This window comes from Parus major, chromosome 27 (assembly GCF_001522545.3).
Source record: "Parus major isolate Abel chromosome 27, Parus_major1.1, whole genome shotgun sequence".
Classification (NCBI taxonomy): Eukaryota; Metazoa; Chordata; class Aves; order Passeriformes; family Paridae; genus Parus; species Parus major.
Window position 1 is genome coordinate 3,073,143 of NC_031796.1, and position 14,094 is coordinate 3,087,236.

At 47.9% G+C, this 14,094-nt stretch overlaps 1 protein-coding gene across 2 annotated transcripts in view; it reads left to right on the forward strand.

Moving 5' to 3' along the window:
* MYO1D (myosin ID) overlaps positions 1–14,094 on the forward strand; it is a 155,826-nt gene that overhangs the window by 39,215 nt on the left and 102,517 nt on the right. For both annotated transcript variants that reach the window (XM_015651322.3, XM_019009080.2), the window contains exons 4-12: positions 55–220; positions 1,926–1,979; positions 2,847–2,942; positions 4,026–4,142; positions 5,296–5,499; positions 6,659–6,804; positions 6,886–7,000; positions 7,614–7,784; positions 12,270–12,340. In XM_015651322.3, coding sequence (XP_015506808.1) covers positions 55–220; positions 1,926–1,979; positions 2,847–2,942; positions 4,026–4,142; positions 5,296–5,499; positions 6,659–6,804; positions 6,886–7,000; positions 7,614–7,784; positions 12,270–12,340 — 1,140 coding nt within the window. The remainder of the gene's footprint in view (positions 1–54; positions 221–1,925; positions 1,980–2,846; positions 2,943–4,025; positions 4,143–5,295; positions 5,500–6,658; positions 6,805–6,885; positions 7,001–7,613; positions 7,785–12,269; positions 12,341–14,094) is intronic.

Sequence of the window (14,094 nt, forward strand, 5' to 3'; positions counted from 1 at the left end):
CATCCATCCATCATCCATCATCCTTCATCCATCCATCATCCATCCCTGCTGCAGAGTGAAGAACATCCTGCTGAAATCCAATTGTGTGTTGGAGGCCTTTGGCAACGCCAAAACAAACCGCAACGACAATTCCAGCCGGTTTGGAAAATACATGGACATCAACTTTGATTTCAAGGGAGACCCCATAGGTGGGCACATCAATAATTACCTGCTAGAAAAGGTAAGGCACCCTCCCTTCCAGGGTTACAGTCTTTGCTGCAGTTACTTTTGCAGTCTGGGCTTTGCCAGTAGAAAGTTTTCCATTGAAACATGTACAGCAGGTGAGGTATGAGGTCATGGAAAATAAATCCATGGCTTAGCTTTTCCTTAAGTCAGGAAAGCCACTGCAGTGCTGTCAGTGCCCTGTTCCTGGAGCACCCCAACTTCCAGAGCTCACCAGCAACAGGGCTGTGTTACCCAAGGGATTTTGTGTGTGGGGATGTGTGAAGTTGAATCTCAGTTTTTATTTTGGATATAATTTACCCTCTGCACTGCTCCTGTTTTGTAATTTCTGCACTGAGAAGGAGATCTCCAGAGCCCTAGGGAGCAAGTGTGCTTGAGAAGTGTTATCTTGGAATAATGCCACAGCCTTGGGTGAGCTGTTGGTAGCGTTGTTTTTATATATTCCAAGTGATCCTGAGCATAATTATTTTTTTTCATGTCATTAAATGGTGTCTGAAAACATTGGAATATGCAAAACTGGAGAACTCAGGCGTGAGCCGTTAACAGTTCTTGCTGTGTGAGGCATGTCTGGCTTTGATTATGTGTTTGACCACATCTGCCAACACCCTGTTTTGTTTGTGTTTCTTTTTTACTTCTCCCCTTATTTCCCTGAAGTCTATTTTCAGAATAAACACTTTATTTTAAAAAACAAAACAACAAACCCAAACATTTAACTTGGGATACTTTGATGTAAAAAGAGGGCTGGGACTGCAGCTGCAGTGACTTAAATCCTGATGATTTATTTATCCTGATTGTTTATTTCATATTCCTGACTTCTCCCAAGTTAAATTTGTTTCCATTTGAAAGTGGAGGCTCTGGCCCAAATACAAGCAGTAACAGAAAGTGGCTTTGCAGGAACACATCGAATCATGGAATATCCTGGGTTGGAAAGGACCCACAGGGATCATCCAGTGCAGCTCCTGGTCCTGCCCAGACCCCCCAACAATCCCCACTGTTCATCCCTGGAGCTCTGTCCAAGCTCTCCTGGAGCTCTGGCAGCCTCAGGGCTGGGACCATTCCCTGGGGAGCCTGGGCAGTGCCAGCACCTCTGGGGGAAGAACCTTTCCCTGACACCCCAACCTCACCCTCCCCAGCACAGCTTTGTTCCTCATCACTCCTCATAGTTCAAACTTGTAGCATAAAATAGGGATTGTTGACTGAATGTCTGCTGCATTTCACCCTTTTTTGTGCTGTTTTACTCTGGTCTGGAATGAGGATTTTGGCATGGAGCTATGGCTCTCTAAAACAGGGCCCTTGTGTCAGAGCATTCCCTTGTGAGCTGGGTGCTGTGGGCAGCCTGTCCTGGGGGTGTAGGAGTGGTGACCACCAGGCCCTGAGCATTTATTTGTAGCCACAGAGTCCTGGTTTTCATTTCCAGTGATTAAATAATTCTAAAACTAAAATGCCATTTTATTTGACTGTTCCATGAAAGCAGCCCTGTGGTTCCCACATGGGATTCCTGGGTGGAAGCAGGACATTGCAGCTGTTATACAAGCTGGTCCTTTTGACTGTAGACCTCAAGCTCCAGGGTCACACGTGTGTGATGGTGTTCCCAAGAGCCTGAGAGTGAGATGGGGTTGATTTGGGGTGTCCTGGTGATGTGGGTGTCTGAGGGGAGGTGGTGATGTCCCACTAACACCCAGCTCTGTGTTTTGTTCCCCCAGTCCCGTGTGATCGTGCAGCAGCCCGGGGAACGAAGTTTCCACTCCTTCTACCAGGTTTGTGTTCCTTTGCTGCAGCAGTGACTCGTCCCCAGTTTCCCAGACACTTTGGGCAGAGCACTCACATCTTTCACTCTCTCATGTGTTTTGCAGAGGGTTCCCTTTTGCAGCATCTTGGGTGATCCTGGGCTCTTCAGTTCTCTGTGGGGGCCTGGGCTGGGAGGGAGCCTGGGAAGATGGATTGTTTTCTATCCTCCAGTCCCATATTAACACATTTCTAAACTTAAGGGGAGGCTGACTAAACAAATATGGTAGGACATTGGACTTTGACTCACTGTTTTATTTGTAGCAAGCCTAATCCCTCTGTTTTCTCCTGAGGCCTTTAGTCCATATGGAAGTAATTTTATGACACCAAGTTTACTTTTTTGGTTTTTTGGATGTTCTTTAATGTCTTCCACATTGTGTGGTGGTTCCCTGTGTGTCCTTTGGGGGATATGGTCAGCCTATTAGTATAACCTTGATTCTGCACTGAGGGAAGGTGAGGTTTGTTTATTTTTTCCCCACTTTTTCAGTACTCCATGATGGCATGTTAGCACTTTCCTCACTGATGTGTCATTTCCAGGAGGAAAAGTCTCTGTGTGGGCAGCGTGCTTGCCAAGACACAGATGTGGCATGGCACAGGTGTGAACAGGTCTTTGAGGGGTTCAGCCTAGTTTTTATCCAGTTGTGACTCTAAAGGCCAGTGATCTGTGGTGGCAGAGCCCTGCACCAGTGCAGGCCCTGCATCTTGCACCTTGTGCTCCACATATTGCAGCAGCAATTAATATTTTCATGACTTTGCTTGTCAAGCAGATGAATAAAAGACAGAAAAAAGAAGGATTTTATATTTTTCATTCACCATTTCTTAAAATTCTCTTCCTGCAGCTCCTTCAGGGAGGTTCTGAGCAGCTCCTGCGTTCTCTGCACCTCCAGAAGGATGCATCAGCCTACAGCTACATCTGCCCTGGGGCACAGCTCAAGGTGAGGGGTCTGAGGGACCCAGGGACAGCTTGACATTGGAAGTGCTGCTGGAAATGCTCAAAGCACTGCTGAGCTAGCAGAAGTTGAGATCAGTGGGGATGAATATGGAAAGGTGACACTGGTGTGCTGTTTGTAATGGAGTTTCTGGTGCTACAAAATAAAGCACGAGTGTACTTAGAGTCATAGAAAATATATACCTCTACTCTGCTTAAAATACACAAATATATCTGTGCAAGTGTCTGCTTATAAACAGCAATAAAATGATTTATTAATAAATGCAGGTATGGATATTTGACCCATTACAAGTGGCACACATTCCACACTCCATAATGGGTACCTTAAACTGCCTTCTGGAGCAAAAAGCCAGAAGGATTCATTTTTTTGCAGCAGGATCCTTGAAATACTGAAGCACTGAGTCTTCATGTCTGACTTGTCCTCAAGGGGGAACTCTGAGCAGGAAAGAAGGGAACAAACCCATAAAGTTTTTAGACAACAAGATCCTGAACACTTCAGATACATCTGGAGTTGTCCCTAGTGTGGTCCCTTTGAAGCAGGGTCCAGACCAAAGGCTCCTGATTTCCTAGGTGCTTTTGTGAGATGTATTTTGGTACAGAAACCCAGAGACCTTCTCCCATGCCAGATGATTCTCTCTAAAAATGTGCATTGAAAACAAGCCCAGGAGGCTGCAGGGAGAGAGGGACAGGCTGATCTTGAGAGAGGTGGAGAACAGAGATTTCCTGCTGGTGCTCTGCACCCTCTGCTCAGAAGATCTGTGACTGCACAAATTGTCCCTGTTCTACTGGGATTTTTTATGAACTCTTTCTCAGCAAATTCCACTGGGAAATTTATTGTGCTGTGGTGGATTTCTGTGTCTCCTGCTGCCAGAATACGTGTGTGCAGTGCAGGGTTCAGTGTCCAAGCACGCAAGATGGTATTGGAATAAGCTGGGAAACCTCATGACAGTGTCTTGCCTCTGAGAAACATCAAAGTGCATCTCTGTTTCCCATGGGCTTGTGAAATCCTTGCTTCCTCACAGCTGACTTCCATTAAATCCCCCCATCCCAAACTTCTCTCTCCCCTCAGTGTTCCATCAATGACGGGGCTGAGTTCAAGGCTGTTGCTGATGCCATGAAGGTGATTGGTTTCAAGCAGGAGGAGATTCAGACTGTCTACAAAATCGTGGCAGCCATTCTGCACCTGGTGAGCTCCCTGCCCATGTGTATCCATCCCTGAACCCATCCCTGGGCTGTTCCTCAGGAGGGCTTGTACTGCCAGCAGCTCTGATTTTCCTGCTGCAGAAGCCCCTGGAAGCTCTGGTGGCTGGGAAGGTGTGTCCAGTTCACAGCTCCAGTGTGAGAGAAACTCTTTGCTGGGCACTGCAGTGATGATCACATGTATTCCTGCATGTTCCAGATCCCAAATCAGACATAACACTAAGTGCTGAGAGCTGTTCAGTGCTCTGAAAAAGGAACTGTTGGGGTTTGGCCATGAGGGGATAGGGAGCTTCTGTCCCTTGGTGCCCTCACACTCACCTTCACTACAGTGATTCTGCTTCACTTCATGGTGAAGGCTGAGCCCAGGAAACACAGCAGCACTCTTAATTCTTTGTGTTCTGAGGCTGAGGAGATCCTTCCTTCTCCTGGATCCTCCTGGGAGCTACAGAGCCTCCTCCCCTGCCCAGTGTCCCTGTAGCTCAGCTCTCGTGTTTGCATGAGGAGGGTGGCAAAGAACAACTTTGTTCCAGTTCCTTGTCCTCCTTGGGATGGCAGTGCTGGGAAGGAAGGGAGGCAGAGCTGAGTAGGGCTGTGTAGGCAGGCTGAGGGACAACCCTCTGCTGTGGATCACCAAGGGGTGTCACTGCTTAATCCTGGCACAGAAGGTACCCAGGAGCAGAGCTGTGATGGTGGGTGCTGCCAGTCCAGCCCCACTGGCACTGAGCTCTCAGCCTCCCCATGCCATTCCCACTCCCTCTGTGGCAGTCACACTGCCAGGGGAACTGCAGCCAGTGGTTTCATGGTGAGCTGCAGTGAAGACAAATGCTGCATCCAGCATTTGCATACATGGTGCAATTCCCCATCCCTGGACTCTGAATATTGGGATGGTGTTTGATTAAATCTCAGGAAGTGTTTGATGTCATTTGTCCCAAAAGCTGAGCTGAGCACTGAGTAGGAATGCTTTGCTGTGAGAAAGTCTTTGCTGCTCTCACTGATGTTGGAGGTTTGAGGGTGTGGATGTGCAAGACCCACCTTCCAGTGTGGCAGGAGATTTCTGGCCTGGAATAGCAGGTGGAAAATGGATGGACTTGGGGTGTGCTGTTAGTAAAGGGCAGATGGAGAAATGCTGCTGATTGCAGGGGAACCTGAAGTTTTCTGTGGATGGAGACACTCCCATCATTGAGAACAGCAAGGTGGTGTCGGTGATTGCTGACCTCCTGTCCACCAAGGCCGAGCTGGTGGAGAAGGCGCTGCTGTTCCGGACGGTGGCCACGGGCAGGGACATCATTGACAAACAGCACACGGAGCAGGAGGCCACCTACGGCAGAGACGCCTTTGCAAAGGTGAGTTCAGTCCCTTTCCTCTGCACAGGTGTGTGACACTCACCCAGACATGTCTCTGCTGCCTTTGCCCATGGCTTGAGGTGTGCAGCAAAGATTGTCAGTGCCTGAGGGAGGCAGAAGTGACCATTTTCCAGTGCTCAGTCCCAGGAGGATTCTGGGTGGGTCAATAAGCACAGGGCTTGCTGTACATCCTGCAGATTTCTCTCTGAATCTATGTGCTCCTGGGTTCTGTGGGGTCTGTGGCACCTCCCCATCCCTGCCCTTCCAGCAGGGATCCAGCTCCCACAGCCAGCACTGCCAGGCACACCAAGGAGGGGACAGGCTGCAGGCTGGGCTGGCATCTGCAAACGTGTTGTACAGGGAGGAATTTCCTGTGAAATGGGATCCCCTCAACTTCATTTTGCAGTTAAATTCAAAGAGCAGAGAGTGGAACTGTAATATCTAGAATTCAAGTTGGAAATACCAAGTATTATTTTTTAATTGTTTTTTTAAAGAATTATAGAATGGCTTGGGTTGAAGGGGACTTAAAGACCATCTCATTCCAACCCTCTGCCATGAGCAGGGACACCTTCCATGGGAAAAGTGAGTATTGATGGCAGGAGTGACAATTGTTCCTCCTTTGCTAAGAGATCAAATTATAAGGGAGGAATGGACAAAGTTATGAAGGCCACTGATTATTAACTTGACTTCTTTTCTGGAGATAATGTTCCAAACCCAGCTTCACAGCTCAGTTTGAACATGAAGGCTTTGAAGACGCCTCTGCCTACAGAACATTATCTTTGTGAAAGGTGAACAGGATTATTTTCCTGTCATTGTGTTCAGTTGTTGAGTTTCTGTGACTGACCTCTCTCTTGCTCTTCACTATTGTTAAATAATTCTCAGGAATGGTACTTATTAGGCAGCTGAAAAGCTGACTGGAATCAAATTAGGGAACTGCTGCACCCAGTGACCTCACTGGGATTTCGACTTGGTATAAATGAGTTTTGGAAGAAAGAAAAGAAATACTTCCATAGAATATTTTCTCTCTAGTCAGGAGCTGCTGGCTTTCAGCAGAACATGAGCTGCAGCTTTTTTGGAGGCCTGGAATGAGCTGTGCTGAATTTCCTGGGAAGAGCTGAGGCAGGTGCAGGCAGGAGCTCTCAGTCTGTGTTTCCTGCAGGCCATTTACGAGCGTCTCTTCTGCTGGATCGTGACACACATCAATGATGTCATTGAGGTGAAGAACTACGACACCACAGTGCATGGCAAGAACACAGTCATTGGGGTCCTGGATATCTATGGCTTTGAGATATTTGACAATAACAGGTGAGCCACTTTCTGAAGCCCAGTGTTGTGCCCTCACCTTTTCCAGAACACTCATTACCTTTTCTTCTCATGTTTTTGCAGTTTTGAACAATTTTGCATTAATTACTGCAATGAAAAGCTGCAGCAGCTCTTCATCCAGCTGGTTCTAAAGCAAGAGCAGGAGGAGTACCAGCGAGAGGGAATTCCCTGGAAGCATGTGAGTGCTTTGGCAGGGAGGGAGAGGTCGGTGTGAGGTCAGTGTACCAGCACAAGTCCTGGATCTGAGGTTGCTCCACGTGCAGGCTCCAGTCGATGGGACATCTGTGTCCCTGCCAGGCCTGGGATCATGCTGGAGCTCCCCAGGCAGCTCACCACATGTCTCCTTGGGAAAATAAGGGACTCCAGGTCTGAGATGAAACCTATTGTGGCACCTCTGTGATGCCACACACATAACTGTGGGTTTCTGTGCTGGGTGCTTATGGGTTTTTCTAGTTGTTGATAGTAACACATAAAAATCTTGACATTTTCTGTTCAAACTCTCTTCAGAATGCCTAGGACAGGATGTGCAGTGTCACTGTGGTGACTGCACACAGCTGAATTGTAAAAGACATTTTAAAGGGCATTCTGCAGCAGAGGTCTTGAGGTGCATCAGAGGGATTTGAAAAATCACTTTCTTTGCTCTTCAGTGTAGGAGAGCAGGCTGCTTTATCTGGAATCAGAGATCTGCACATTCAGAGCTGATTGCTCCTCGCTGTCACACTGCCTGCTCTGGCCAGCACCACATTTCTGCAGCCAAGGTTACCAACACCCCTGTCCTTTGTTTCCTGCAGATTGATTACTTCAACAACCAGGTTATCGTGGACCTGGTGGAGCAGCAGCACAAAGGGATCATTGCCATTCTGGATGATGCCTGCATGAACGTGGGGAAAGTCACAGATGAGATGTTCCTCGAGGCCCTCAACAACAAACTGGGGAAGCACGCTCACTTCTCCAGCAGGAAGGTAACACACAGCCCCTGCTGTCCTCTGCTGTCCCTTCCCTATGTTCTGAGGTGGAATGGAATGAGGAAAAGGGCTTTAGGGTGGCTGCGTTGGAATCTCTGCAACCCAGTGTGAGATGAGGAGCCCGGAGCAGCTCCAGCCGCAGAGGAACCCGGCAGAGGGAGCTCCAGCCCGTTCAGTGGCTCATCCCTTTTATTCTGGGATAAAAGGAGCCTGAGCTCGTGCCTTGACATACCATGATGTCATCTGGAACCAATCGATGCACCGCCTCGGCCCACGTGTTGTTCTTCCCAGGCTGCTCTAATACATAGTGACAGTGAAATTATTCACACTCCTGCATTATTACAGCGCTGTGATTTGGGCTTTTTTCATCATCATTGGCTGCAGAACATGCTCGTCTCCCACTGCACCTCAGAGCACACAGGCCCCTCGCCTGCCTTTGTCTGGGCTACAATGGGCGAATTAAAAGGCTTCATTTATTCCTCACTTGGCAGCAGATTGCAAAATGGTCACCAGCCTGATTAATTTGAGAATCTTTCACACAGAGTAATCAAATAAGAGCCTTTAGTTTATTGATGTCTCTCTACTCAGAAACATTGTCTGAAATGTATGGCTCAGAGTGCTGGCCCCCCCTGCTCCCTCCCACCCCAGCACAATATTTTATGTAGGTCAGAAATACCAAATTAGCCTGCTTGTGTAAGATATGTGCTAAAGGCTGCCTCAGGGAGGCCTGGGATAAACAATGGATCTGGCTGGGGCTGTGTGAGGAGAGGTCAGGATGAAAGTAAACCAAAACCACTTTTCCCTCCCAGATGTTGCTTTCCTCAAATGCCCTTTTGCTGCAGCACACCTGATGTCTCACCTGCCACGTGCAGCTCAGGGAGGGGAACAGGGAGCTTGATTCCAGTGTTGACCCAGATTTCACGTGCCTGAGCAGGGACATGGAATATTCTGAGAAAGCTCACCTGAAAACAAGTGTGAGGCCTGGCCTGTGTTCCTGTTTGAATGCAAGTTGCTTCCTTCAATGGCAGTACTGGTGGGATGGAGTCTGGGATCCTCTGCAGTGGGGTGCTGGGGGAGTGGTCCAGTTTCTGGAGCTTTCTGGTCAGTGGATGTAGAGAGAGGAGTTTGGTTTCTGTTCTGTCCTTGCTCCCACATCTGCCCAAGGGAAGGGGCTCCACCACAGAGGGAGCAGGTGGTGCTTTAGTGCAGTGGCAGAAGGGGATGGAATTTCAGGAGATGCTTTGGGAGGCTATAAAATGAACATTTAAAAATAAAATCTGCTCTAGTCCCTGCCTTTGGAGTCCCCTCCCAGCAAGGAGACATTAAAGGGCAGCATTGCCAGCTGCAGCGTTCCTCAGCAGGAGGTGGCGTTGTCAGAAACTGCCTGCACAGGCTAAGAGGGAGACAAGGAATCCTGCTATAAATAATGTTTATGGAGGGGCTGATGGATCTGCCTGGCTTGCTAATTTCTAGTTAAATCAATAGAGCCTTGAAAACATTGACCCATAAACCTCTCAGTATAATTATTATTTTTTCTCCCCACTGCATCTCTGCAGACATCTCAGCACCTCAGAGGTCTTCTCCAGTCCCACCCAGAGCTGCTGTGGGAAGCCTGAGCCTTCTGAGCCAGGCTTTTCTAAGTTGGATTAAAACAAAAGGCTTGATTCCATCTCATGCCCTGCCCTTGCAGAGTGCAGTGGTTCCGTGCAGATCCTGTCAAGTTCCACACAGCAGATGGGAGCTGTTCCTGAAGAGTTAAAGTGTGTGTGGTGGGAACAGCTCCCATCCCTCAGCCCAGTTCATGGTCCACTGCTCCTTGCAGAGCACGCTGCACACAGGCTCCATGTGGAGAAGCTCTAGGGGGCTGTGCTGCTCTAAATAGTCGTGTCCTACTTTGTGTACCCGGCTGCTCCGCGCTGCCGGCGCCCTTGTCCTGGGGAAGGCCAAACCAGCCAGGAGAATGCTGATTAACACTTCCAGCAGCAGAATTTGTGACACAAGGTTGTGTTCCTGGAGCATGCAGTGTCCTTCTTGGATCTGTCTAATGCTAATCTGGATGTGCAGATGCACCAGCTGTTCTGGTGGCCCTTCCCAACGTCACCGTTTGTATCCTCAACCTCTCCAAGTTCCCTTTCTTTTCTGTTGGTTTTATACTTTGGAAGGATCAAGTGCAGTGACAGACAGTCCATGGATGCCTCAGTCTTCAAATTGTGGAGAGCATCAATCTCAACAAACTGGTTGTGAAGGGAAGAGTATCAGAGGGTCCATTCCAGTCATCCTGATGATCTTGTGTCTCCCAAGACACTGGACAGTGGTGAATGCCCAAGTGAGAGCCCAATATGGGATAAATGTGTACTGATAATTTGACATTCTCTAGGGACCTGCAGCCCAGGAACCTCCTGGTCTCCTTAAAAGGTTTTTTTGCATGTTCTTCTTGTTTTTTAAATCAACAAAGAATTCCACAGCTCAGATACTCAAGTGAAGAGCTCCTTCCTCCCCGTTTCCCTCCCTCCTGCCCTTTCCATTTCAGATTACACCTCTCACCTCCTAGTTTTTAAATGGCAAAACACAGTTCTCTTTGTCATGCACTTCATCATTTCCACATTTTTTGCCATCATCTCTGGGCATTTCTTTCCTAACCTGGGGAAGCTGCAGTCAGCTGGAGATGGGTTTTGCCCTCTAAGCCTCCCCCAGTTCTCCGTGTTTTTGGGATGAAGGAAGGTATTTAAGATCCCCATTGAGTCAGGTTTGGAGCCCATCAGTTCCTGTGAACTTTGCCCTTTTTCAGTGGGAATCCCTGCCCTTCTGGGGAGTTTCATTTGCTCTGATTTGCTCTCATTTAGCTCTGGGTGTCTCCTGCTGCTCTTCCCAGGCAGCCCTCAGTGATTAAGTGCCTCCACCCAACCCCACGACCTTCCCATTGCCCTCAGATTCTGGCTCATTTCAGATGCTGGGACAGACTCAGGGCAGGCTCCCACAGGATTCCCATCTTTCCAACATCTTCCTCCTGTCTTTACTCAGTGAGCCTCATGGAAGGGCTCACAGAAACCCAAGCAGATGAGCCACTGTATCAATGGACTTTCTGGTCTTTTTTTCCACTAATTTCAACTGCTTTGTCCAGGAAACACAGAGTTTGGAGAGAATCACTCCTTTGGAAAAAGCCAAACCAGCAAACAACAAAATCCCAGATTGCTTTGTTATGGCTCCTCCCAGGCTGTCCAGAGCTGGATGAGCTTTAGGAGGAGCTTGTGCACTGTCTGGTAGCACAGACACATTTCTTTTGCCATTTGGTATTTACCCCTTTTATTGACTTGTTGGTTTGAGCTGTGTGTTTGGGTGGCTGAAAAAGGCACTCCTCATCCCTGTGCTGGGAACAAAGCTGCAGCAAGAAAAATGGCTTTGTTTTCCTGATATTGCCTCATTTCTCTGTGTTTTGCTGCACCTTGGTTGTCCATCAGCTCTGCAGCTCCTGGTTCTCTCTGTTCCTGCCATGCTGGACTTCCCACACCTCTGGGACCTCCTGGGGACCTTGGTACTCACACTCCTTGGGTTCCTCCTTGTGATTCATTTTGTGTAAAATATATTCTGTTTTTTTTTATCTGTTCTTACAGTTTGAGCCAAAATGTTTTGTGTTCTTGGACACAGGTGAATTTCTGGAGTGTATATCCCTGCTCCTAATCATCCCCCTTCCCCTCATCTCAACCATGCTGATTTCTTCTTTTATTTCTCCAAGACTTTTTGTGGATAGCAGATATCTGCTCATTGCCCTCAGTTAAATTCTGCCTGCAAAGACTTAATTCATATCCTGTTCCTTCTGCCTATAAAAAAATCCTCATTCTTATCTCATACTCCCTTTTTAATTAAGCCAACCCTGATGGATTTTTTGGCTCCTGCTATTCCTGAAGGGCTGAGTGTGTTACAGCCACTGCTGCTGAACAGCTGCCACGTGGGCACTGGACATCTTCTGTTGTACAGAGGGGATGGGATGGAATCTGAGCCTGGAGCAGTGGATCTGCAGGGGGGTCCCTGTTTGAGGGGTGTCAGATAACCAGGAGGGATCTGGGGCTGAACTGTTGTCACAGCAGTTATCCCATTTCTCTGCAGAGGAGTTACACTGCAATGGCAAAAAAACATAAAGGAAAGACTTAAAAAAAGTCATAAATCAACTCGTGGGTGCAATGTTTCTCTACAGGCACGAGTGTTCTCTTTACATAATGGTGTTTCTGAGATAATATCAATTTCTTCATTAAATTATAGGCTTTTGCAGTTTCATTTGTACAAGCACATGTTCTTACAGTGCATCCATGAAAACATTTTCCAGCAGTGGGTTTCACATCTGCACATGCACATAGAAAGTGGAATTCCCGTAGTTCTCTGAGCTATTTTGAAGGCAGGTTGCTCTTCCCTGGAGCTTGTAAATCCAGGGGTGGTGCTTTAATATCAATCCATGGGTGGTGTTTAATGTATGTTAATTTATTTCAGCTTTGTGCCACGGACAAAACGCTGGAGTTCGACAGAGACTTCCGGATCAAGCACTACGCTGGGGATGTGATGTGAGTTTCCTTCAGAAATAAAGTTGCACCTTCTATTTTTATCTTTCCAGCAGCTCTGAAGTGGTACAATATTCTGATTTACTGCTGCTTCTGGTGCAAGCCAGAATAGCTGTCACACACAATTACAGAGTGCAGCACTTGCTTATCAATTAAATCATCTGCTGGTGCCTTGCTCTACAGAGTGGGAATTTGTACTTGGAGTGAAACAAAAGGAGAGCGAGGCGTGGGGGGTGAGGGGAGAACAGTGCTCAAGGGAGGAAAAAAGGGAAAAAAGGCAGCAGTGTTTATGCAAGAAAGCTACACTGAGCTAATAAAATCTGCTTTAGACATCTGTTTGGTGTGATTATATAACTCTGGCTTTAAATTCTCCAGTCAGTTGGAGCAGGCTGGAAGCACAGGGGAGTGATAACCTGCAGGGGGATCAGGGCAGGAGGCTTGGGCAGTGCTTGTCTGGAGCCTGCAGGAACAAGTGCAGGAGGGGACAGAAGTGGGAAGGGAAAGTGAGTGGAAGTGAAGGATGCACATGGTAGAAAACATTTGCTGGGAAAGCTGTTCTGTGGAATATCACTGGAGTCATTTAATGGTTTAGGATTTGTGTAACTTCCCATGTCAGAAGAAGGAGAGTTACTGAGGGAATAATTCATAATTTCTTTTACCTTGGGATTAATTTTACCTTTAATTTCCAAGTACAACCAGTGTGATCAGACTGGAGCCCATGTAGCACAAGCAGGTTATGTTCTGGAGTCTTTGCTGAGCAATTCCTGACAGACATCCCTGATTTCAGGAGGTTTTGGAGGAGAAAATACAAGGTGCTGTTTTAGTGGTTGAACCTTCTGAACTACCAGTGGCTGACAAATGGTGTAAAAGAAAACTGAAATGTGGAAGGAATCACAGATAGTTCAGGCTTAGATCTTACATGGAACCAAAAGAGTTGAGGTGGTGAGGCCCTGGCACAGGCTGCCAGAGCTGCCCCATCCCTGGGAGTGTCCAGGGCCAGGTTGGACAGGGCTTGGAGCAGCCTGGGGCTGTGGAAGGTGTCCCTGCCATGGCAGAGGTGGAATTGGATGTCTTTTAAAAGGTTCTGTTCCATGACTGGGATTTGAGCATGGCTCCATACAGGGATTTGCAGGTTGTGGGTTGATCCCAGAGCCTGCAGGTTGAGTGCAGCTTCCCAGGGTGGGATCTGGAGCTCAGGGAACATCTGCATGGGATCACTGAATGGGAAAATTTTGGACCTTTTCCATGAGGACAGAGCACTGCCTGCCTTGAGACTTGAAGAGATGAAACCCTGAAACAGGGACCTCCTGGAGTGCTGTTCCTGTGGGAATAGAGGAAGGAAGGAATCTAAAGTGTGTGTGTTTCTGTGTGCATTGATTTCCAGGGGAGCTCCCCAGTCACTACTCAGAGGCTGCTCTGGAATTCAGACTCCACCAAGAGAGGGGCAGACTGCACAGATTAAAAACAAACCTGAATTTCTCTAGGATTTAACATAAACACACACACTCAGTTTTGGAGGCAGAATCCTGAGTGTAGCCCCTGAATTTGTGTCATCTGTCCCCTGCCCAAGTGCTGTGAGGTGTCTCAGGCAGCACCTGCACAGCTCCAGGAGCTCTCTGAAGCCAGCTGTGTTGTTCCTGTGCTGGAGGTGGGAGCTGGGCCCAAGGATCCAAGTCTCACACTCTGCTCCTGCAGGGCTGGATTAGCATCTGCTGTGTCTGTAGGAGTGCAGGGATGCTGATTCCACAGTTACCAGC